Raw genomic sequence first — 24,392 nt, forward strand, 5'->3', positions numbered from 1 at the left:
AGCATTCCAACAACTCATTGAACTCAAACTGACAAAAATTGGGTGAAACGGAGCCAACCGGTCCTCGAAGGACACGTCGGTCGTTCAATTGGCATCGGTGCCTTCACGGACATTGGAAGAAAGAAAGGCGCCGGCTCCCTGGGAAGTGAATCCAATGTGTTTTGTCCTTTTTGCTCTGTAGCGACTCGTCAGGGACGGAGGCGAGCACGAAGGTTCCCGCGCACGCCAACGCAGACGCGAACGCCATGCAGGAGTGGGAGGCCAGTGTGTGCCAGCTGCAGCCCAACATCATCTCGGTGCGCCTCTTCAAGAGGAAAGTGGGCGGCCTAGGTTTCCTGGTCAAGCAGAGGGTCTCCAAACCGCCAGTCATCGTGTCGGACCTGATCCGGGGCGGTGCGGCTGAGGAGTGCGGCCTGGTGCAGGTGGGCGACATCGTGCTGGCCGTCAACAACAAGCCCCTGGTGGAGCTGAGCTACGAGCGAGCCCTGGAGACGCTGAAGAACGTGTCGCCCGAGAGCCATGCCGTGCTCATCCTGCGTGGGCCCCAGGGCTTCACCACCCACCTGGAGACCACCCTGTCGGGCGACGGGCGCCCCCGCACCGTGCGGGTCACCCGCCCTGCAGTCCCGCCCTCCAAATCCTACAAGAATTGCTCGCCCCAGCTGAGGGCCATTGAGAACCTCTCATCGCCATCCATCACGCTCCTGGCGGCCCAGGATCCGCTGCTGACGAGGGAGGGGGGCCGGGGCGGCGGTGGGCTCTTCTGCAACGGGCTGGAGGAAAACAACGAGCTGCTGAAGGAGATTGAGCCCGTGCTGCGCCTCATCCGCAGTGCCAAGAAGGAGCTGAACGGCGAGGGCCAGAGGAACGCCGGGCGCAGGGACGCCGCCATTCAAGTGGCCTGGTAAGTCCGGCCTTTGCTCAAAATCTTTCAAGACGAGTAAGATAGAAAGTTGCGGGTGGAGAAGCTCCATGCAGTCGACGCCAGTGGTGGTCCTGAATTTGTTGAGGACAATTTTCTGAAGGTGACTAATACGCATGTCGATGCCCCAAATGCAGTAGCGGAGCTAGACTTTGATCCTTGCACCAGCTGGGTGGCCAAGGCTGTCTCAGGGGCTCCACCATTTTTTTGTAACAATCACTAACTTGATCACTTCAATTCATCTGAAAACGCTGCTCGTCATTCACAACACGTTCTCTCCAGAAATGTGGAAAGAATTTGTAGAAAAAAAAAAAGTTGATTGACTGGCTCGGCACCACGGTGAGGGGGGTGGCAAATGACCCTGGCGGTCCCCTTCCCTAGCACCGCCAATGCCTGAATGAGCCCAAGGGGGTGACGTCGGAGTGTTTTGCATCCGCGCCAAAATGCGGAAGGAGGTGGTTGATGTCCTCTGGGGCGAATGTTGGACATGCAGCCGTCGTTGCCAAGATGTCCTGACCGAGCTGACCCATTTGGAGTCGGAATGCTCGAAGTTGCTGCAGAAACATGGAAGGAGGCTCTCAGCACTTGAAGTTGGGATTCTGCACCCCACTGACACCATGCGGAAGGCAGATGAAAATGTCCAAAATAGATTTGAAGGAGAAATATGCTTGCTGTCCTGGTGCTTTTGTCTCAGAGGGCCATTAGGACTGCGTAATGATCGATGCATCGACCATAAAAAATTACGGCAGCGTGCCGGCCATTCAAAGCTTTTCAATCAATCTAGCCTTTTCAGAGGCGCGCCGAGTGTCGGACGGCCGTGCCCGATCTTTCTGGTTTTCTTGCAAAATCTTTGTTTTTATTGAAAAGCTCGCGAAACACTCCCAAAAGGAATTGGACAGCATCCAGATCCAAGCATCTTTGCAGCAGACTACCTTGTCACGCAAATGGACGGAAATGAGGGCTAACCCGTTTGGCGTTTCGTAATAGCTTGGCCTCTGTTTGCTTTCGGCAGCTCAACGAGCATGCAGTGTGACCAAGTGCACCGCTTCAACTCTGGTTGCGTTTCAGTGACGGCCAGCGCGTGGCAACTCTAAATGCTGAGGATCCACTCACCTGCTAATTGTTGCGCAAGCAGCCAGCCTACGCTAATGACTACCTAACTCCTAATTCCGAGCGGCCCAAATTCTTGCCCCTTTGCGTCGCAAATTGCACCTTCAAATGTTTTGAATATTCTCTCCTTGTGTCAAGCATGGAATTCCAGTTACAGTTGTCATGGTTTCACACCTTCAGCGTGGGGAGTTTTGGGCTGCACAAATGACAATTGCTTTTGCTGCTCAAAAATCAAGGTCTACAGAGTCACTGTCCCACCCCCACCAGAACTTGCTCTTGGCTTGGAAATTCCCTTTTGTATGGCCTTGTCATGGTTTGGCGCTTGTGCAAGAGAGACATCCCGCTTTGGACGATATCTGCCGGGCGGCCTGTGCCGAGTGCGCCGTTTGCACAAAGGCCTCAACCAGGGTCTACTTTGACTCGGCACGCAAGCCTTTTTGCCAGGTTTGTGTATTCCCAGCAAAACCACACACTCTCCTTTTTTATTTGCATGCTGCTGTATTTGATCTTTCCCGTGTCACGTCATGCCAAACAAACATGAAAAGTTGCGGCAGGCGTGCACTTGTTTCCTTGTGGCCGTGTGTCAGTCCACACAGTGCTTTGACCAGTACCATGGAGAAACCAAAACGCTGTCACCGGAGACGGTTGAGGACAAATCTTTTTTCAGCCGAAAGTGAAATTATTTTTATTCATTTAGTGTTTTACCAGGTAAGCCAATTGAGAACACTTTCTCATTTACAATGGCAACCTGGAGGCAAGGGGTGTGAAGTGTCTTGCCCAAGGACACAACGACATGTGACAGAGCTGGGATTGAACCGACAACCCCTTCGGTTACTAAATGACCCACTCTACTGCCTGAGCCACAGCCGCCACAGAAAGTACCGCGGAATGTTGATTGGCCAATATTGGCGGCACTTAGCATAATCGGTCCCTTATCGCGTAACAATTGAGAAACCAGAAGAGTCACAAAATCGCTTGGCAGTGGACTGACTTCCTTGGAGGTGTTCAGGCCTGCCCCAAATGTGCACATCTGTTGTGTTTGCTTCTTATTTAGGAACTGTGCAAAGAGCAGTGCAACAATTGGAACGTTCACATGGTCCAACTCAAGGCGGTGAGGGGGAACGGGTAGAGCTTCCCGTGTCGATTCGGCCCAACGGCTGGCTGCATTCCGGTCGGGGTGGCTCTACCACATGCCACGATTTGCTCCGAAGAGGGAGTTGGCACAAACCGAAATGCCAGCTCACAATGAAATTGAAAGAGATACCTAATCCAAATGTGTCCCAGCCACAGTTTAGAGCGGCCAACGGACAGAACATTGACGTCATCATCACTGAGCGAGGAATGTTGCGTGTCTCGCGGTGGGCGCCTAAGCGCGTAATTTGTGCAAGAATGCAAAGCGCTGTGGGCTCACAGAGGGCTCCCACCTTGGGAAAGCTTGGGGCTGAGCCGGTCAGGTGTTGGGCGACATTCTTGCTTGTGACATCATGGGAGCTACTCCAGCGAACATTGGGGAACACTTTGATGTTGTGTTTTGGGCCGCCCACTCGCCATCCCTCGCTCACACATCTGCCGCTCCTTCTCAACGATCCGGAGGATGCGTGTAAGATCGCGGGACATTTCCGTGATGCAGCCTGGTTGAAATAACATTAGACTTGATTACAGCGGTGGTGCGGGCGGGGTAAGTCATGATTGTGTGAAGCTTTGAAGAACCAGTTTGCTTGACGGACGTCAAATGTCACACCACTCCCGAAATCATCAGCAGCCAGTTAAATGCTGGAAGCCAGCACATCCACTCTCGCACAGATAGACCACACCTCGTTTAGCTCCGGGACACTATTTAAGATGCGTGCGAGGGACACCACTGAGGAGACGAACGAGACTGCCAAAAACGCTCGCTGCTTTGCAGCTCTTCGGGTAAGCGCCAAGTCTGGCCTATTGCTGCTGCCTTCTCTGTGTGAAGAAACCAAGCCTAAGGGACGCACAGCAAGGCAGGCGGCCAGGTTAGCTGGAACTTGCGCAGGGAATAACCCTCAGCAGATTTTCCAAAACTCAGCCCATAGACAACTTTGGCTGGACAAGGGGAAATTCGCCGGACGCGTCGAGGGCTCCTGCAAAAAAAAAAAAAAAGGTGCTCTAGGACGTTTTGCTGAAAACTCTATTGTCGTGTAAAATGCGAACACAATGGATGCAAGGGAACAAATGCATCGATCAAAAGCTTGCGATGAAGTCATGTTTACCCAGAAATGTTTTTTGTGTGATCTCTTCCCCACCCCGCCCCTTGGCGCCTGTTGCTGTGACATCAGCGTGGGAAACGCAACTTCACCACACCTTTCATCTGAAAACAACAGAAGACGAGACAACATGCCGGTGATGCTGCACGACATCGAGGCCGAGCAGGTACACCCAACTTCCTGGGCGGTCCCATTTTTAACCCATTTTTAAGTTTTATGGGTGCATGTTGGGTCTTGGACTCTGCACTCCAAGCGCAAGTGAATTGCTTTGATAAAGTGAGCTGGCAAATTTGTGCTTTCTCTGAAAAAAGGAAATGAAATCCAACCAGCCGTCAGTGCAAGGCCTTTGCGATCCTTCCGGGCGACCAGCCTTTTGCCGCCACGGCAAAGTTAAATCCGGATTACGCCGATGGTGTCCTAATCTGCACGTGCGTGCATGCGCGTGTGTCCGTGGCGTTAACACTCAGCAGCAATTTGCGTCACTTGGCGTTTCATTCGCTCAAACGTGACACAGTGCAGGCAAACGTTTTCAGTCTTGGCATCACAGCGCCATTTACTGGCACGGTGGTGAATTGCACCCAAATTTGACAGAGTGGCATCATGAGTAGTAGACTGGACACCAGTTTGGGTCTGTTGAATTGAGGGTCCGCCTCGTCATCCTAAAAGGAGCCTGCAGCCCTGCCCTCGCTGTCTGTAGACATTAAAAGCAGAATTGATCAGGATGTCTGCTTCCAGGGACCTGGCCAGGGCAAGACGCTGCACAACGGAAGCCCCTCCAAGTGCCCCCGCTTCCTCAAGATCAAGAACTGGGAGAGTGGAAGCATCTTGAACGACACGCTCCATCAGGGCGCCAGCAAGGTGAGGCCCGCTTTCACGCATGCATGCACCCGAGATGGAGGCCCAAAGCGCACACACGTGCAGCAACGCCTTTCCATCCGCACTTACGATGGTGCTGATTCAACGGGATGGTCAAGGTAATCATTTACCACAACGGATGACACAAACTTAAGCGTACACAAAGCTGCCCAGAGGAGATTGAAGCGGGTTCTCAGCCAGGAGAAAGTGGCGAGGGCACTGGACTGTGACAGAAAGCGATAGGCATAGAGCCGCTGCATTGCCAGGAAAATCTGCTTTGAGACCCTCTCGTAGCGCAAACTTTGCAAAAGCGTCGTGAGCGCTTTTCAGCAGCGCGAGGGAGAGTGGCGACGAGCTCGACTATTGACAGTTGGCGGCAGTTGCCAGGCAACCGGGAAGTCGCCATATGGAGCCGCTGCGCGACAGGCTAATGCAATGACAAGTGGCGAACGAGCCGCATTCTTCGCGTAGCGCACTTGATCCGCGAGCGTTTTCGGCTTGCGAAAGGCTCAGGCCTCATTTTGCTTTTATTTTGGAGGAGCGCTTATCCCTTTTCTCATCTGTTTCTCATCATGCCACCGTCCTCTCCTCGCTCGCCCCACGCTAATCTCCCTTCCGCCTGTAATGCCGCAGATCCTCTTATTTTTAGCCGACGGTTCTCCGCTTTCAACTTTCTCGACATCACCGCAATGCAGCCGCCGGCAACGATATAGGTCGAAGTGTTTTTTGCGTCCCTTTGGATTTGATATCAGTTCGGCTTTTGAGCACAGGAGAAGAAAAAAGTCGGATGGGGAAGCTCGCCCCGCCCGCTCAATTATGTGGCAGCGGAAGGTGAGGCACTCCGACAGAGTACGTGTGCGCTTTTTTTGCCCTCGTGGCCAAGGATCAAGCAGAAGATGCAGCCAAACTATGGACCCCCAAACATGCACAAGAAACACTCGCATGTGCGCATGACTTATAACATAAAGGCCCGCCGCAAATCCCGTCGATGCGCACGTCACAAAAGAGCGTGTGAAACACTCAACCGCGGCCGCTAAATGTGCGCCCATGACCGATCGAGCGAGCAGAGTGGAGATTGCGGCCTCCAAAAATAACAAACTAAATGCGTCTGTGCTGACGCTTGTTAGTGTGGCTTTTGTTAGCTTCTCGCCTCTGCTCTGCCTCAAACGGTGGTTTTGGCTGATAGGCTCCTGATAAAAGGAAGGAGGGAACATTTTTGTCCTGTGTTGTGCAGCGTTGCAAAAGGCGAGTGCGTTCACACTTAAGGCCATTTAGCCTCGTTCTCTCGTGGCGTTTATTTTGGCCGCCGCTTCGGAAGCGCGAAATGACACGGCAGCGTCGCGATTTGGCGTGACGAACCTCGACGATGGCAGACGTTGAAATCATCGGAGTGCCGCAGCGCGTTCCTCTGCATGATTTCCTCCTCTTCCTCGTCTCGGACGGATATTCCATGGCACGACAAGGTATTAGTCTGTCCTTCGGCGTGTTGGGCTCGATGGGCTTCATTATGGGGATAGAAAAATCCTTTGACTGGATTAGAGAAGAAGTTCCGCTAGTCTCACTCTGCGCCAAGAAATTGGGTTCGTTTGCATTCATTGGCACAAAATGTGGCTTCTGGTTGTCGATGGGAATTGCCGTGGCTTTGGGGACGACGGGCCGGTGACCCCGTCTGCTTTTTGCCCTTGTTTTTTTAGATGCCCACTTGCGGTGAGAACGTGTGCCAGGGCTCCGTCATGACGCCCAACCTGCACGCTCGCAAGCCGGAAGAAGTGCGGCCCAGAGAGGAGCTCGTCACCCTGGCCACAGACTTCATCGACCAGTACTACACCTCCATCAAAAGGCAAGTCGCAGCCCCCGCGCGCGCTAGGAAAATGGATCAAGAAGAAAGACTTGGCTCAGAAGAAAGGAGGCGGTGACGCCTTTTGGTTGACTGCCGCTTGGCTGTCCGGCCGCTCAAAGGTAGCAACGGAGTGGCCCGCTGCGTTCGGCCCGCTGGCTCGTGGGCCGAGGTCTGGCTCTTCCGATCTCACCCGCCGGATGCAGGCTGAGGCTCGCGAGCCGAGGTCCGGCTCTTCCAATCTTGCCCACTAGCTGCCGGCGCCGCCCCGCTGGTTGGCCTTTTGGCGTCGCAGTCCCTTGTTGTAGGCACAAACGGCGCCGTTGCGGCCGATTGGCAAGCAAAGGCATTTTGCGTCATCATTGACATCATGGTTGAATCCAGCAGATCCGATCCCAATTTGGCAGCAGTGTGAATGCAAGAACGACGGTTTTCATGACGGAATGTTTTGTTGACTGTCTCGTTGACTTTTTAGGTCCTCCAAGGGCAAAGACGAGTAAGTCCGTGCCGCTCTGTCCACAAGTAATTTGCATGTTTCCCCGATTCACTTTTGTTGGTCTTTTTAATCAAATCAAGTTGGGGGTTATCACTGATGGGAGAGGCTTTGAAACCACAAAAAAATTGTTCTCTTTTGTTTGCCGTCCGCCCTTAAAAAGATGGATGATCAGCCGATTGTTTCGATGAAATAGCCGTGCCGCTTTTGAAGCCGCTCTTTTTCGGCTTTGCACGCAGGTACAGTTCCAAGGCTCACGCGGACCGGTTGGAGGAGGTGACCAAGGAGATCGAGGCCTCGGGGACGTACCAGCTCAAAGATACGGAGCTCATCTATGGAGCCAAGCACGCCTGGAGGAACGCCGCCCGTTGCGTGGGCAGGATCCAGTGGTCCAAACTGCAGGTGAGTGGCCTTTAGCTTCCAAACTTTTGGCCATGCCTTCCTCAGGGGGCGGGTGTCCTTCCAAGTTGCCCGCCTTCGGAATTAGGAAGCTAAATCGCTTGCATCCAAAGGTGCTCAAGTTCATCTTTCCCATCCGACGTACACTGTCGCTTTGTTGTTTTTTCCCAGTTGTTGATTTGTTTGTCGGCAGGTTTTTGACGCGAGGGACTGCACAACAGCTCATGGAATGTACAACTATATTTGTAACCACATCAAGTACGCCACCAACAAGGGCAACCTCAGGTAAGCAAGACAAACACAAGAAAGCCCATCAAATATCTGCCCCGCCCTCGTCCGTCACCGACTCGACACTCCATCTCGGCTCGACGACGTCGCTCTTGTTAGTCAACGCGGGAATCCCTCCTTGAATAGTTGAAGGCCAAAATCCAACGTCTGCTCTGCTAGCTTGACGCTAGCCTGAAAGTAACAGAAGTAGCAAAAATGAAACAAGCGACACACAGAAAACAAGAGACGTTAGACATCCAAAAATGTTCTCACGTGAGAAAATCCACGAGCTTAATGCTAACTATTATACCAAAGCCATAGACCGGCAAACGGAAATTAGCCTAGACGGACAAACCCAGCAAATTCAACAAAAGGAAATTTAACAGTGGACATTTGAACTTTAAACCGTTCAGCCAATAACCAAAATCTTCTAGCTTGATGCGAGCGAGCAGAAATGGGCATCGCATGGCAATTGTAAAGCTTCAAGCAACTGCTGCCTGAACACATGCGGACAAGGGCAGCCCGTTTGAGTGACTTTTTTTTTTTTTTGGTCATCACAGGTCGGCCATTACCATCTTTCCACAAAGGACGGACGGAAAACACGACTACCGCGTGTGGAACTCTCAGCTCATCCGCTACGCTGGCTACAAGCAGCCCGACGGGAGCATCCTGGGAGACCCTGCCAACGTGGAATTCACAGAGGTGTGTGTGCGTGTGTGTGTGTGTGTGTGTGCGCGCGTGTGCGTGTGTGTGCAATTGTGATAAATTACAATTGTCAAAGCGCTGACCTTTCTTCTCTTGTCCGACCACAGTAATATTGAAATGATTACACTTGGCATAATCGTGCAAGAAATTGACAAAAACAAAGGACAAATTTGCTTTCTACTCTTGCTCGTTTGCGTACATTTATAAATGTCAAATTATAGTTTCACTTTTTTTTTTATTATTATTAAGAGCTCTCCTTTTTTATCTTTATCTTCATTTGTTCCATTTTTTGGAGATTGAGTTTATTTGATGTATTCCAAGATACTTGGTGGCGAGCCAGCAGTGAATGACGTGTTCTGTGTCCCCACCCACCCCACTCCCGCTGGTCAGATTTGCATGCAGCTGGGCTGGAAAGCACCCAAGGGTCGCTTCGACGTGTTGCCTCTCCTGCTGCAGGCCAACGGCAATGACCCCGAGCTATTTGAACTACCCGAAGACCTGGTCCTGGAGGTGCCCATCACGCACCCCAAGTGAGTCGCACCCAAAAATTAACACCGTGCTCCTTGATACCAGGGGTCCTTTCTTTTGAGGAGGAGGAGGGGGAGGGGGGACAGCATGATGACAACAATTTGGATGCTATGCACACGCGTGCGACTTGTCGTTTGAAACAACAACAACAACAACAGCAGCCAGGCAGCTGGCCGGCCGGTCGAAGTCAGCCGCCCTCCCAGTGGAGGCTGACAAGGCGCTCGGGGTGTTCAAAAAGTGGCTTATTTGCAGCTAATGCTTATTTTGGCTGCAGCCTCTCTTTTGACAGTCGGGCAAGTGAAGTGTTTTTACATTTTGTTTTTTTCCCGGCCTAATAGGTAGAAGTGCTCATCCGTTAAAGCCAATTGGGCGTCCAATTGAAACCGTTTTTTTGGCGGCCCAGAGACATCCGACGTAGTACGGATGATTGTGAAATGTTAGAAAACTTTTTATTTGTCCTTGAACTGAGCGCCCATGACCAGCCCCAATCTGCAATTGTTTGTGGCTTTGTGGTCGGAGTCTCAACTCATCCTTGTGTGGTCTCTGTAGTTCTGGTGTTGGGCAAGTCCGAAGCTGATCTTGAGCGCGACCATCGGTCCATTAATTGTGGAGTCGGTTCTTTCCCATGTCGCTTCAGTGGAGGTTTGCCTGTGCTTACGCCGCTGCCATTGTGTCCAGATACGAGTGGTTCAGGGAGCTGGAACTGAAGTGGTACGGCCTGCCCGCAGTCTCCAACATGCTGCTGGAGGTGGGAGGCCTGGAGTTCAGCGGCTGCCCCTTCAGCGGCTGGTACATGGGAACCGAGATCGGCGTCAGGGACTTCTGCGACAGCTCCCGCTACAACATCCTGGAGGTTGGGTCTCGGCCTTTGCGACCAGATCCCAGTACGTTAGTCACTCCCGCTGTATCCGTCCGCAGGATGTCGCCAAAAGGATGTCCTTAGACACCAGGAAGACGTCGTCCTTGTGGAAAGACCAAGCTCTGGTGGAGATAAACATCGCTGTGCTCTACAGTTTTCAGGTGCGGCTGCCTTTTTTCGAAGGACGTGCCGATACAACTTGTTCGCTCTCGATACGATGCCGATACTGCAGCTTAGATCTTGTCGTTGGTCTGATGCCGTGTCAGCACGAATCACTTAGCCATCGAACGTCCACGGGTAATCCTCAGCGAGTTGCGTCAAAAGCAGAATTGAAGAGAGATTGTTTCACTCTTCTTCTTTTAAATGGACGGTGTCGGACAAAATAGTGGGTGGCAGTGTAATTACATCCAAAGCAAATGGCGGGCAGAATCAAACAAATTGGCAAAGCAGTCGGACGGAGAACTACTGCCGACAATGTGGCGGCGAGGAAAAAAACGTAATGACAAAACATTTCCGCCCGGAGTGCTGACAGCTCGCAGGCGAGCGAGTATATTTTTCAGGCATGTGTTGGTGCTCAGGTGTGCAAAGTGACCATCGTGGACCACCACTCGGCCACCGAGTCCTTCATGAAGCACATGGAGAACGAGTACCGCGTGCGAGGCGGCTGCCCGGGCGACTGGGTGTGGATTGTGCCGCCCATGTCAGGCAGCATCACGCCTGTCTTCCACCAGGAGATGCTCAACTATCGCCTCACGCCCTCTTTTGAGTACCAGGTGGGTCCCTAGAACCGCGCTCGTAACCGTGGCCAAGGTCATCCTCTAAGGTGCGCCGCCTATGCCGCAGGTGGACCCGTGGCACACTCATGTGTGGAAAGGAGTCAACGGGACGCCCACCAAGAAGAGAGCCATCGGCTTCAAGAAGCTCGCCAAGTGAGTGCTCGCCCGTCGCCGAAAAAGAAGCCAGCGCTCAGCCTCACTGTCAGAATGCTGAAGGACAGTGTCGCAGGGACGTCGAGCTTGTTCTCGGCCATTTCTCGCCCAATTCGAAGCGTCCTGAGGTTGTGGCAAAAAGGCAGGTGTGAAGGAAAAGAAGTGGGCGGTGTCCAAGCTCAGCTGGCTGGCCAATGAACAAATTTGTTGCCACTTGGGAGACATTTGACGGTGGCAGACGCCATCTTGATTTTGCGTGCCAAATGCTCATTTGCTCCACTGCGACAAAGCTGCGTGCGGCATTTGCGGCCAGGCCAGCAAGACTGGCGAGCGAGCGGGCCGATGCAGGTCGAGGCGTTAGCGTTTGCCCACCCTGTGTGCCCAGGGCGGTCAAGTTCTCAGCCAAGCTGATGGGCGCTGCCATGGCCAAGCGGGTGAAGGCCACCATCCTGTTCGCCACAGAGACAGGCAAGTCTCAGGACTACGCCAAGACGCTGTGCGAAATCTTCAAACACGCCTTTGATGCCAAGGTACGCACGCTCGTGCCCCGGCCGGTCACCAAAGAGGAGCGGCGCAACCATGCCATGCCGTGCCATGCCATTCGCGCATACCAAGCGGCTTCTCACCTTTGATGCGTCTCCTTTGATTCCCTTCCCGGCGGCGTGCAGGCCATGTCCATGGATGACTACGACGTGGTGGACCTGGAGCACGAGACGCTGGTGCTGGTGGTGACCAGCACCTTTGGCAACGGAGACCCGCCCGAGAACGGGGAGGTCGGGCTTCCTCCTTGCCCTCGCGCCCTCACCCGGGTGGCAAATGGTGACACCCATTTGGAGGGAGAACCTGACTTTGAAAGGCTCCTAAAGCACAATTTGAAAGGCTATAATAATAATAATCAAGTATCTATCGAGCGATGGATGAATCTACAAAATCCTGATTGGAAAAACGGCCCAAGCATGGCTCCAAAGGCTAATTTGCCCAAGTGTAAGCCGAGCCACTGATAAAAGCCTTTGTCTGTCTCGAGACGCCTTTCCGTGGCTTCGGAATGCCAACCTTATGCTAAGAGCGCCCACGGCTCATTTGAAGCTGAAAAGGTGGCTTCGAGCCAGACGGTGGCTTAAAACCGCACTCTGAGAGAGCTGAGGATGAATACCTCAATTGGAAGCCGACTTTGGATGTTTAGCGGTTTCCGTTGCCACCCGGGATGGATTAAGTCACCCCACCCTCTGCTTACAACGATGCCGCCGGCCGCGTTTGTGGACAGCGGAGCGTCTTTGACCGGCTCGCTTGTCGTCTTAGAAATTCGGAGCCGCCTTGATGGAGATGCGACACCCGACGTCAAACACGGAAGACCGAAAGTGGGTGGATGGCGCTCATTTATTTTTGTCTAGTTTTGTGGACATCAACTGAGGTGGCTGGAGTTAAGCTCTTCCCCCCACCCCATTTACTCAGGAGCTACAAAGTTCGCTTCAACAGTGTGTCATCCTACTCAGACACCAGGAAGTCGTCCAGCGACGAGCCCGAAGCCAAAGTAAACTTTGAGAGCACCGGCCCACTTGCCAATGTCAGGTATGCCAGGATGGATGGATGGATGGATAGATGGATGGATGGATGGATGGATGGGAAAAGAACGGTTGACGAATGACTGGATGGTACTAACTGGACCGCCAGGTGGATAGTTGAAAAGCAGGAAAGGATCATTTGGTTGAAAAAAGTGTGGGGTGTGGTAGTTGGGGCAAAAGATGGGAAGTAGGAAAGGATGACGGGCAAATGCATGTTGAATCAAATCAGGACTTGGTGAAGGCAAATCAGCCTTTGATTGATACTGTGGCGGGCGGCCGGTCAAAGTGCAATGGTAAGGACCAAGCAAAGGGAATGACGGAGCGAGCGTCGGAACGCAACGTCTGCTTGTGAAACGCAGCTGCCGCGTGGCGCCCGACGGGCTCCCGACGGCTGCGGCGGCGGAAACGCGGCGCGACGGAAACAACCACGGCAAAGATTCGAACGTCACGCCTGCCAAGAAAGAACGAAAAGCGCTCAAGTATTGCAAAAGTGCGGGCAGGGGTTCGCTTTAGCCATTGGGCTGACGTTGTCCCGCTCTGTCTCCTGTGCATGCGTTCTTGCAGGTTCTCAGTCTTCGGGCTGGGATCCAGGGCCTACCCACACTTCTGCGCCTTTGCCCACGCCGTGGACACGCTGTTCGAGGAGCTCGGTGGGGAGCGCATCCTCCGCATGGGGGAGGGCGACGAGCTGTGTGGCCAAGAGGAGTCCTTCAGAACTTGGGCCAAGAAGGTTTTCAAGGTGCCTTTCACGTTACCGCCATGAAAGGCGCTTACAAACGAACAAACGATTGGCCTCGACAGCAAACGTGTGGCCCAACGGGAACCTGTTGTCACCCTGATTGAGCCCACTAGATCTCTCTCGCTCTTTCGCTCTCTCTTCACCTAAAAGCACACTCGTGTCTAAAAGTGTGCCGCCCAGAAGAGTAGCACAGTAAAACGACGACTGGCTCACGAAGCAAATGTGACGCTTCATTTTCCTCTCACTTAGACTCCTCCTTATTCATCGACTTGGTATTGCTCTCAAATTCTGGTTTCAGTACAGAAAGAGGGATCATTGCACATGAGTAACAAGTAAATGCAAAAAGTGCAGAGTGGTAAATAAATAATGGTAATAGAGATTAATCGTCAAGTAATAACGTACCCAAAAGTGAACTTCTGTGCCAATTCTCGGACCCCGGACGGGTGTCTGACTGATGCGAGTTTGCGTCTGGCGCTTCTGCTGAGACTCCATCTTTGCCGCCTCAAGGCTGCCTGCGACGTTTTCTGCGTGGGCGACGACGTCAACATTGAGAAGGCCAACGACTCGCTCATCAGCAACCACCGGAGCTGGAAGAAGAGCAAGTTCCGCTTGACCTACGCGGCCGAGGCGCCGGCTCTCACTGACGGTAAAAACAAAAGTCTCACTGGCTGAATTTCAAAGGCGCTGCCTTGCCGCCGTTCAGAGCGGCCAGTGACATTTGGCACAGGCTACCGCTACTCTGTGTTTTAGAGGGCATCCGTCCAGAACGAATGGACGCCAAGGCTTTCTTTGCGCTGATAGAATGACAATTGTTTTGGGGTTTTTCTCCCTCCAGCGCTGTCTACAATCCACAAGAAGACCGTTTACGGAGCCAAAATGCTGGAATCGCAAAACCTCCAAAGTCCCAAATCCAAGTGAGTGTCCCGCTCCGCTGTGACTGAATTGGCGCCGCACCGCTCCCTGAAATGGTCTTATCCGTCGCGCCAACACGCCCTGTGCAATTTCCTTGACGGGCCTAAGCTGCATGAGCGGCGGGGGCCGTCGGGGTCTTGTGGCGCGATGTGGTACTGCGCTCCAAATTGACAGTGACATCAACTTGACCACTTGGTTCTTTGCGCTTGCAGCCGCTCCACCATATTCGTGCGGCTGGACGCCAACAAGCACGACAAGCTGAGCTACCACCCCGGCGACCATCTGGGCGTCTTTGCCGGGAACCACGAGGACCTGGTCACCGCTCTCATCCACAAACTGGAGGACGCGCCGGATGTCAATCAGATTGTCAAAGTCGAGTTCCTGGAGGAGAGGAACACCGCGCTAGGTGTCTGCCCACCCGCATCTCTGTCCGCATGCGTGTGTGTGTGAGTGCATGCGCGTGCGTGTGTTTGCATGTGTGTTTGTTTGCATGCTTGACGTGTTTGATTGCGAGCGCGCGTGCACAAAAAGTGACACGGTCACTCGATTTGCAGTGATTTCCCTGACATTCTGCACTTAATTGATCCTCCTGCACATGCTGCTTTCTGCTGCCACCGCCACTGCTGTTCAGTATCATGGTTTAACACTTATCATTTCCATTTCTGACCTTTGAGCACTTTCTCGTTTTTCTTGAGGCAAAGAATTAATTGGCCCGTCAGGGGAAAGCAGCCTTGCAGCATATCAATGCAACGTTTTTGCCTTTCCATGCATGAGCTGTATTTTAGAAAATTCAAGCCCCATAGCCAGTTTCCCTTAGCAACATGAAATATGCCAGGCATGCCCATCGCCCGCCCGTAGACCCCCCCCCCCCCCCAAACCATCTCAAGAAGCCAGAAGAAGTCTCTCACCTCGGTTTGACAGGACACCGCGTGAGCCCGCATGACATTGCAGCCACATTTGAGCTCAGCCCAGCCCGTCGTGCTGCTATGGCACAGTTTGCAGCTATGCCGAGTGGGGGCAACGCCATTCCAAACGATGCCCTACGCTCTGGTGGGGCATGTTCGCTGCAGATGCAATAACTGTTGAGAATCTTCAAAGAAAGAAAAACACTCGGGTGCTGCACAGGAATAACAGGAGGCTCTTTGTAACCATGGCGACACATGACAAGAAGCCCGAGCGGGCCGAGCCTCACTTTTGTGGCGGCGGCGGCGGTGCACTGGCTCGTTTACGTTCAAGGGCAGCCAAGTTGACCAAATGGGGAGGCTTGCAACTGCAGGAAAGTTAACATGGGCGGAACGACTGCCGGCAGAGAATTTTACGCTTGACTTGTCGGATTCGAGCATGATATCGAGTGATCCATTTCAGATCATGCGCGTCTGGTTTTGCTCCTCTTCTGCGCAGTCGCAAGCCAAGAGCGAGTCGAGTCGAAATGATTGTGTCAGCGTTGTCTTTTGTAAGGATTGATAAAATGTCCGGGATGGATCCCTTTGAGAAGCGGCGAGGCGTCAACACTCTACTTTTGTCTCTGTATGGGTTGAAAAGTGGCTGGGATGGATGCCTTTGAGAAGCGGCAAGACGCCTGCCCTCTACTTATGTCTCAATGGCTCCACCTTGGTCCAGCTTTGCGCTTTCCTAAGCTCCGTCTTTCTTGATCGCCGGCAGGCGTCATCAGTAACTGGACCAGCGCCGGTCGCATCCCGCCCTGCACCATCTTCCAGGCCTTCCAGTACTTTCTGGACATCACCACGCCGCCCAGTCCCGTCCTTCTGCAGCACTTTGCCGCACTGGCCACCAACGACAAACACAAGAAGAGACTGGAGGTGCTCAGTAAGGTAAAGTCCAAAAGAAGAGCTTCTCATTAGTGCGTCTGCGTGTTGGATTTCTACCAGGGTTTCTTTTCATATACGTCAAATGGTATCGTCCCCGGCGTTCATCATCTTGCTTGCTGCTACGCTTGAGCCCGATGGAAATCAATGCAGCGTCACTGCATTGGCGTCCACTGAAGGCTTCCGTTCGCGTTGGCGTCCTCGTCCCATCGGCGCCTCCCGCAAAAAAAGCGGCAGAACTGTCCAGAAAAGATGCTTGTGTCCGCAACATGACATGGGGAGTCCATGATGGACAGTCCAATGAGCGCAGGATGGAGCCCTTTGGCTTTACCGTGCAGGGCCTGCAGGACTACGAGGAGTGGAAGTGGTTGAACACGCCCACCCTGGTGGAGGTCCTGGACGAGTTCCCTTCGGTGCAGATGCCGTCCACGCTGCTGCTCACCCAGCTGCCTCTGCTGCAGCCGCGCTACTACTCCATCAGCTCCTCGCCCGACCTGCACCCCGGCGAGATCCACCTCACCGTCGCCGTGGTCTCCTACCGGGCGAAAGGTAAACGCGCGCTCGTTGTGCAAGAGCATCAAAAGTCCATCAACTTCCAGAGCAGACGTCTGCGTTCAGCTTGCCGCCGCAAAAGTTGACTCGCATTCATGATCCCTTCCAGACGGAGAAGGCCCGATCCACCACGGAGTTTGCTCGTCGTGGCTCAACAGGATCGAAAAGGGCGACGTGGTGCCTTGCTTCGTGCGAAGGTACAGCCCGAGGCGCCTCGGCAACCTGGCGCCGGCCTCGCGTGTGGCCAGCTTTTTCCAACCTGGCGCGTGCCTGCCACGTGCCTCCCGCGTGCCAGCCGTGCCTCTCTAGCTTTTCCCAACCTTGCTCTATCTCTGTCGCTTAGCGCCCCGTTATTCCGGCTTCCCAAAGACCACCAAGCACCCTGCATCCTGGTGGGCCCTGGGACGGGCATTGCCCCCTTCAGGAGCTTCTGGCAGCAGAGGATGTTTGACCTTCAACACAAAGGTCAGTCGACTTAACCGTGTAATGCAGCACGCCCGTCGTAGGCCGCAAAGGTACCCAATCAAGGCAGGAGCCTCGTCGGCATCCAACATCTTCATTCAAACTGTGCTTCTTAGCCAGAACTAGGTCAATGTTCTTGGGGTCTTGCAAGTGCACTTCCTTTTGTTGCCCATCCAGGCGTGGAGGCGTGGCCCATGATCCTGGTGTTTGGGTGTCGCCAGTCCGAGATGGACCACATATACAAGGAGGAGACCGTCCAGGCCAGGAACAAGGAGGTCTTCAAGGAGCTCTACACCGCCTACTCCAGAGAGCCCGGCAAACCAAAGGTGCACAGAGATAAGTGACAGAACCCCTTTTTGGACTCTATGGGAAAACGCTCGTGTCGGAGTTCCCTAAATTGGGACTAACGACTCCGTTCCGTCGGGAGTCGAAGCTTCTTAGAACTCCACCCTTTTCTGGAAACGAAAACCTTGTCCCAGGATTGCTCCTTTCTCATGGCTTCTCTTGGTTGTTGAACTTGCTCTTCCGACCAGACCCTCGCTCGGGACCAAAACGTTACTGCAGTAAGTTTGTCGTGTCCCTGCAGAAATACGTGCAGGACATCCTCCGCGAGCAGCTGTCCGAGCGAGTGTACCGGTGCCTGCGCGAGGAGGGCGGCCACATTTACGTGTGCGGCGACGTCACCATGGCGGGAGACGTGCTGAAAACCGTGCAGCAGATCCTCAAGCAGCACGGGAACATGAGCTTGGAGGACGCCGGCTTCTTCATCAGCAAGCTGAGGGTAAGGAGCTCGTACGCTTTGTCGCTGTCCGTGGAAAAGAAAGGGGCCTAGCGAAAGCTTAACCCTGCACCGACGGGGTCGGCAGGACGAGAACCGCTACCACGAGGACATCTTCGGAGTCACCCTGCGCACATACGAGGTCACCAACCGACTGCGCTCCGAGTCCATCGCCTACATTGAGGAGAGCAAGAAAGACTCTGACGAGTACGTCGGGCACACATGCACATTTGACATTCTTTGGACATCAATTTGCTCAGGGCTGACTTATACGTCAAAGAAAAATCACACTTCTGGCCGCCACGTGAACAAAACAAGCGTGTCACCATGGCTACGGGTCGGAAGAGAGCATTTTCCCTTGCGAATGAAAGCGTAACCTTTTCTTTTGCGTCTCCTCGCAGGGTTTTTTGCTCATAGGCTGCCGCCGAGGATGCAGCAGGACCGGCTCCACAAAACTGTGCCAATTTTTCAAAGGAGAAGGAAAAGCTGGGCAAAAGACTTCATCATCGCTACGTATGTCTGCTTTTTTTTTTTTTTTTGGACCACGCTTGTGGTTTGAGGCTTGTGAGGGCGCTAACTGGTTGTTGATGTTGGTTACGAGCATGCAAGAGACAAGAAGATTGACTTGTCGCGTGTATGTTTGTGTGCCCCAGCGCAAAAGACAAATGCTGCTGGTTTTTTTTTTTTTTTTTTTCCCCTTTTGGGTGTTTGCACAGCGCATGACGGCCGCACGCGTTGAAACTTTAATGACGGGTGACAACTGCCCCAACTCAGACCAACGCGTCGTGTCCTCAAAACAGATCCAAATGCTGTTTTTGTTTTGTTTGCTTTTTTTTTTTTTTTATACACCATCAGAAAAAAAATCAAAATGCTTTTTTTTTCACTGAGAAAAAAAAGCATGAGTGACACAAATGTGTCATTGAAAATGGAAAGACTTGTATGAACGACAAAGCGGCGTGAGCGACAACCGATACGGCCCAGCTAACAAACGCGTCATCGAAAATACGCTCGACATTTTATTCTTCAAACATTGACCTCTTTAATGAACACTTTAATAAACGTTTGGTTCTTTTTCCTCAGTGGTACAACTTTATTCCTGAATATTTGCAACTTTTTTTTCCCCCCTTCTAAACATTCTTAATTCATGATTTGTTCGGTTGAAAAATTTAACTTTCACCCAATTTACTTAAATATGTTGACTTTTTGTGGCGTGTAATATTGCGATTTTAATCTTATTTCAGCATGATTTCCCCCCAAATACGTTTTTTTTTTTTTTCAGACTTGGTCCGCAAAACAGAACTTTTATCCTCCATCTTTTAATCTGGACTTCATCTGGGGGGGAAAGCCAGGAATGCTTTGAATTGGAATATTGCAACTTCATTCTCGTTACTCTTGGGCTTGAGAAATTGTATTTTATTTGTCTACGTTTATAATAAGATCTAAAATGATTTTTACTTTTTGCTCTCCAATATACAAACTCATATACTCAAAGCAACACAAAACTGGCCATTGTATTCTCGCAATTGTGACATTTTAACTTGGTTGGCCTGCTCTTTTTTGCGCTGATCACAATTAGCTTAAAAGCATATTTTGCCAAATTTGGGAAGAAAAAGGCTGCTCTGGTGGTCTCGCTTTCTATTTTGGGCTCTACACAACTAACCTTCGAGGAAAGAAGCCCGCGCAAATCGGACTCAAATTGTGTGCCAATTCCCAACGTGGCACATTGCCGTGTTTGTGTACAAACCAACGTGTGTCTCGTGTGAAGTCGCTGATGTAAATCGTGCAGCAGGAAAACCACTACGCTTTATATATATATATATAGCACATGGATCTTTTGTAAGGATGTCTTTTGAATATGTAATTAAGCACGATAGCGCATCCTAGAAAGGGTCTGCCCTCTCTTCCCGGCTAACGAGGCTCAGTGCATGGTGGTCTTGTGTCTTGTGTATTCATTCTAAGAGTCCGTAGCAGTGCTGTGTGGGGTGACTCTGTCTGGCGGCGGTGGCGGCGGCCTTCTCTGCTTTTTTTGCGTTTTGCCGCTGCCGCCGAGATGGTCGCCTCGGCTTTTGGTTTGCGTTTGTCTCTCTGTGGCCTCTGTTCTTTGAACTCCATTTGACGCTGCAAGGACTGAAATAAAGTCAAACATGTACAAAGTACCATGAGGCTCCTTTGTGCTTCTTTTGTCTTCAAAAGAGCCTGATTTGGTTTTTTTCAGCGGAGCTGCCTATAGAAAGTGACAAAAGTCCTCTTTCAGCTGCAAAACGAAAACGGCCGGCAGAACTGATGACACACATGCCGCTCGAGACTTTTAGAGGAACCAAATATCCTGTAGTAAAAGCTCAAGGACACGTGCGAGCCCCATAAACCTCAAAGAAGGAAAAAAAAACTAAGGCGGGCGCAATCCTGGTCTCTGAGAATTCCGTCCCGGTTCCGGTCTTTGTCAACCGAACGGCATCGAAAACGCTCAGCTGACGTGCAGCCCAGCCCGATAAAGAAATCGGAGTCTTTTGATGCCGCAATGACGCGTCACGATGTGTGATGTCACCGATCACCACGCCGTGCGCGTGTGGGTCTTGATCTGATTATTTATATTTGGCTTTTTACACTCTACTAACTGAACCAGATCACACATCATCATCTCCTTCAACTTAGTCATCATCATATTCATCATCATCGCCCTCCACATCATTATCTCTCTCATCTCCATGCTCCTGTTCATCTTCATCTCCCCCGCCTGCTGCTCCCTCCATCTCATTTTCACTCTGTAAACGAGGTCTGAAAAGAGGAAGCAGAAGCCGGCTGGCGAGCTTCCCGCAAGCCCTCCAGCTGTCTTGACGCCGTCCTCCTACGACACTCTTGTCACGCTTTTATTTCACGCCGTAGCTCCCAAGGGTCACGTCTCCCAGGTGCCACGCGCGAGTCTGGTACGCGGCGAACTGCGTCACGTCCCGTCTCCTTTCTCGATATCAATTTGCGATCGAGACGCTTTTGCAGAGGCAGCCGTTCAATCGCGGGGAGGGAGCGCGAGCGAGCAATCAAGTCTTGCGCTCCTCTGCTCTGCGCTTCTTTGAGCGCTCATTCATTCGCCGTCACGCCCCGGCCCGTGCGGGACCGCCGGCTGAGAGGCTCTCCAATGAAGACGGCAGCTCATTGATGCACATAACTTACATAACAGGCAACACGCCTCGCATGCCAACTCGGGCACGCAATGCGCACGCCTCGTTGGACGCAAACGGGAATGAATCCTCTTGGGCCCGCAGAGACGTGCTCATTTGTCCCTTATGTCTCTCAATTGACATGCATGCAGTTGTCTGTCTTCTGTCCAAAATATCTTCAGTTGGCTCATGTTTCGCACGTCTCCTAGCTCTCTGTCTCATGTCCCAAATGTTTTGCGGGTGTCTTATAGCTTGAAGTCTTTCTCTTAGCTCTGATCTTCCCTGGCCCTTGGCTCAAAATTTTGCTCACGTCCCGGATGTCTTGTGGTATTTGCCGAATCTCGTATCGCGTGTCTTGCGAGTCTCGTACGTCTCGTGTTAGTGTCCATGACTGTCGTTTGAATTTGAAAAGATGTCTACCGTTCAAGAAGACTGCTGCACATTGAGTGAACACCAACTCCGGCGTGGCGTCTTCTTATTTGTCGCACGCTGCCAAAGTACTCACGAAATAAAATGTCAAGTTGGTGATCTGTCCGCACGCCTCCGCAAATGTGCAACTTCACCTCCTCTCAGCAATGTTGTTTTTTATTCAGCACAAAAAGGAAAATGCTGCTGCTGCTATGCGCGTGTGTGTGTGGGCGTGGGCGTGTGCGTGTGCGCGGGTTTGCAGGGCAGCAAAGCCCCGGCGGTCACCGTGGCAACCAACACTTCCATCATCAGCTTCAACCTGCGGGATAATGGTGCTGACGCTCTCAAAGGCACATTACAGGTGCACAAACGCCCCCTCACCACATACACGCGCACGCAGTCACGCTCTGTGGACAAAAGTATTGGGACATGCCTATTCATCAATTGCCCCGATGAGTCTCCAAGTGTGGCAGTGGCCAAGCACAAGCCCGAGGTTGCGCTGACCAATGTCGAAGCCTGTCGCCGAACTTTCTCACCAAAAGCTCATTTGGATACGATTGAGGAACCGGTCTTGATTTCATTTCAGTCTTTATTCTTATTCTCCTCATTCTGGAAATGGTTGCGAGGAAGTTTTCTTTTGCATCAATTTCTATGGCAACTGGGAGTCGAAGGGCGTGAAGCTGCTAATGGCCACTGCACTAAACAACGTTGGCCTTGCTCGTCCATCTCCCAAAATGAGCAGTGTGAAAGAGTACGGACTGCTGTCCTTTGGGCCTGTGATCTCATTTGGTCTTACGTAACGTCAGGGGGGCGGCTGGATTGTGCGCCAACGCAAAAGCTCGGAGCGGAGAAATGACCGCCGTTGGGCAAAGGACCCCGGCCGGCGCACTCGTTTGCAAAAAGCAGAGCGTAGGCACTCGGGCAATGGCTGTTGGAAACAACCTTGAAAACGAATTCAGTTTTGTTGTTGTAGCATTGCTAATCCCCAGCCGATGCTGCGGCCTTGGACGAAGCGGTCCAAAAAGGCGTAAAGGTCTCCCATTTTTGCTCAAAGGGTGCAGCCCAGCCAAAGCTTTGGACGATAACGCCTTTGAGGCAGAACGTGCTCTCGTCACCACCGCTTGGTAAGACCCGAAAGGCGGCGACGACATGTCGTCCCAATTCCACCGTTTGAAGTGCACTTTGTACTGACCTCCAAAGTTTGGGACAGACTTTTTCCCCCGACTTTGAACGCACGTGAGTGTCTCTTCTTTGGCCTGACGCATCTTCTAATCCGTCAGTAATCCACCAGAGTCTTGCCGAGTGTTGACATTGAGACAAGCGCGGCATCGCAGCGTCCTTGGCTTTCATGTCCAGCGGAGGGTGGAAATTCGAGGAGGGAATATGTGTGCAGTCACCCCCTTTCCTCCCTCCCTCCCCCTTTGTTACTGGTAGACCTAGCAACAAGTCAATAAACCCTTTTGGCTCAAGGACGCTGCTCAGCGTTTGGTGAACCGGCAGCGTGTCCATTGCGACTGACGATTCAAGATTCATGAGTAGAGTCTCAAGACCAGAGAAGAAGGCGGAGGTGTTTCTCCCCTTTTACCGTGACCAGCGGCAACTCTGAAAGCTCAAAGTCAACTCGACAGCTTTTCCATGAGATCCGTGCCTAGCGCCCACGTGTGGAAGGATCCGCTGAGCTTATCCCGTTTACCACTCGGATCTCGGCGCCGCGTCTCGCCTCTTCCCGCCGGCGTCACGGACGGACGGCGGCAGTCGCGGGCCGCGCTCCCCCTTCATCCCGAAATTCACCACGCTCGGTACGCAAGCTCTGCCATACCGGGGCAGGCGCTGGGAGCCCCTTTCAACTTCCTCTTTGATACGGACAATTCGCCGCGGGGTGCCTTTTTTCCTCCACTGTCTCGCCTGCGCGTAGGAGGGCTCATGTGTGCGCCGCGAAAGACGCCCGCTTTGACTCCGAGCTCCAGAAGGCTGCCACTGACGGCCAAAGCGACGATTGTGTCGTGGACGGGAGTATTACGACCCATTTTGACTCTGGATGCAAAAAAAGAAAAGCCAAACATCCTTCCTGCCCGTGTCTGTCCTGCTTGCCTTCTTCCCTTCGGGCCACGTGGGCAGGGTCCTTTTTTCGAATCGATGACCGTGCGTTGAGTCGGACTCCATCACCGATTAGTGGGCCCCGACCTTTTTTGCACCACTTTCAATACGATTTGAAGGCCACTGCGATGCCTGAAAGCTTTCAAAGGTCTCTGCAAATGTCAACACGCCAGTCGCATTTTCTGCTCTCACATCTGAAGTTGAAATGACAAGAAAGCAGCAGCCATTGCTGAACAGCTGCAAAGAAATGTGTGCCCCCGTTCTCAAATTTGGACTCCGACTGGGCTCTTGCTTGACACATTTTAGAAAAGTGAAACCTTTGAAAGAAACCATAAGCATACTACTTGAAGCTTTAACCCTTTATTTATTTATTCTATTCTATACCTCAGTTGGACACACCATTTGGTACACCGCCATTTACAAGTGTACCTAATAACAGGCTACTTTATTAGGGAAATATTATGGTCAAAGGTCACAGGTGTCAAGCTCTAGTCCTCGGGGCCGCATTCCAACATGTTTTCCAAGATTCCCTCGTTAAGTGCACCTGCGTGAAAAGTTGTGGTCATTTTCACGTTCTGCAGGAGCTGAAATTGTTTAAATCATGAATTCTAGCTGTCAGCCTGTCGACCGTCTTTGTTGGCGACAAAACAAATCTCCCGCGGCCCTACACTGGCATCTGCTGGTCAGTCTGCGTTAGTGCGTTTGTGACGTCACATAGCCCCGACTGAAAATGCTTCAACGTCTTATTTCGTTCAAATGTTGTATT

At 52.3% G+C, this 24,392-nt stretch overlaps 1 protein-coding gene across 9 annotated transcripts; it reads left to right on the forward strand.

The window, feature by feature from the left end:
• nos1 (nitric oxide synthase 1 (neuronal)) lies at nucleotides 1-20,122 on the forward strand. Of its 9 annotated transcripts, XR_009714487.1 has the most exons (31): nucleotides 1-904; nucleotides 4,336-4,429; nucleotides 4,999-5,121; nucleotides 6,813-6,958; nucleotides 7,431-7,451; nucleotides 7,688-7,850; nucleotides 8,041-8,132; nucleotides 8,675-8,816; nucleotides 9,210-9,349; nucleotides 10,026-10,200; nucleotides 10,266-10,367; nucleotides 10,785-10,979; nucleotides 11,050-11,135; nucleotides 11,521-11,665; nucleotides 11,804-11,908; nucleotides 12,435-12,493; nucleotides 12,588-12,704; nucleotides 13,057-13,176; nucleotides 13,262-13,436; nucleotides 13,944-14,082; nucleotides 14,272-14,350; nucleotides 14,561-14,754; nucleotides 16,011-16,180; nucleotides 16,513-16,723; nucleotides 16,836-16,923; nucleotides 17,070-17,191; nucleotides 17,366-17,514; nucleotides 17,775-17,969; nucleotides 18,055-18,173; nucleotides 18,368-18,479; nucleotides 19,246-20,122. XR_009714487.1 is itself a non-coding variant. In XM_061279302.1 (30 exons), exons 1-30 carry the CDS (start codon nucleotides 246-248, stop codon nucleotides 18,381-18,383), a joined length of 4,341 nt encoding a protein of 1,446 aa, XP_061135286.1. In that variant the 5' UTR covers nucleotides 1-245; the 3' UTR covers nucleotides 18,384-20,122. The 9 variants fall into 9 exon arrangements, 8 of the variants coding, with proteins under 8 accessions (XP_061135286.1, XP_061135288.1, XP_061135287.1 ...); XM_061279302.1 differs by having other exon boundaries at nucleotides 18,368-20,122; XM_061279306.1 differs by lacking the exon at nucleotides 1-904 and adding an exon at nucleotides 3,751-4,032 and having other exon boundaries at nucleotides 18,368-20,122.
• The last annotated feature ends 4,270 nt before the right edge of the window (nucleotides 20,123-24,392 follow it).

Source organism: Syngnathus typhle, linkage group LG5 (genome assembly GCF_033458585.1).
Source record: "Syngnathus typhle isolate RoL2023-S1 ecotype Sweden linkage group LG5, RoL_Styp_1.0, whole genome shotgun sequence".
Lineage (NCBI taxonomy): Eukaryota > Metazoa > Chordata > Actinopteri > Syngnathiformes > Syngnathidae > Syngnathus > Syngnathus typhle.

Bases quoted from the DNA above. Each gene is read 5' to 3' on its own strand.
- nos1 (XM_061279302.1), top strand. From the start codon at position 246: ATGCAGGAGTGGGAGGCCAGTGTGTGCCAGCTGCAGCCCAACATCATC. The intron at 16,724-16,835 runs GTAAACGCGCGC...GATCCCTTCCAG, and splicing joins GGTCTCCTACCGGGCGAAAG to ACGGAGAAGGCCCGATCCAC. The intron at 17,970-18,054 runs GTAAGGAGCTCG...CGGGGTCGGCAG, and splicing joins TCTTCATCAGCAAGCTGAGG to GACGAGAACCGCTACCACGA.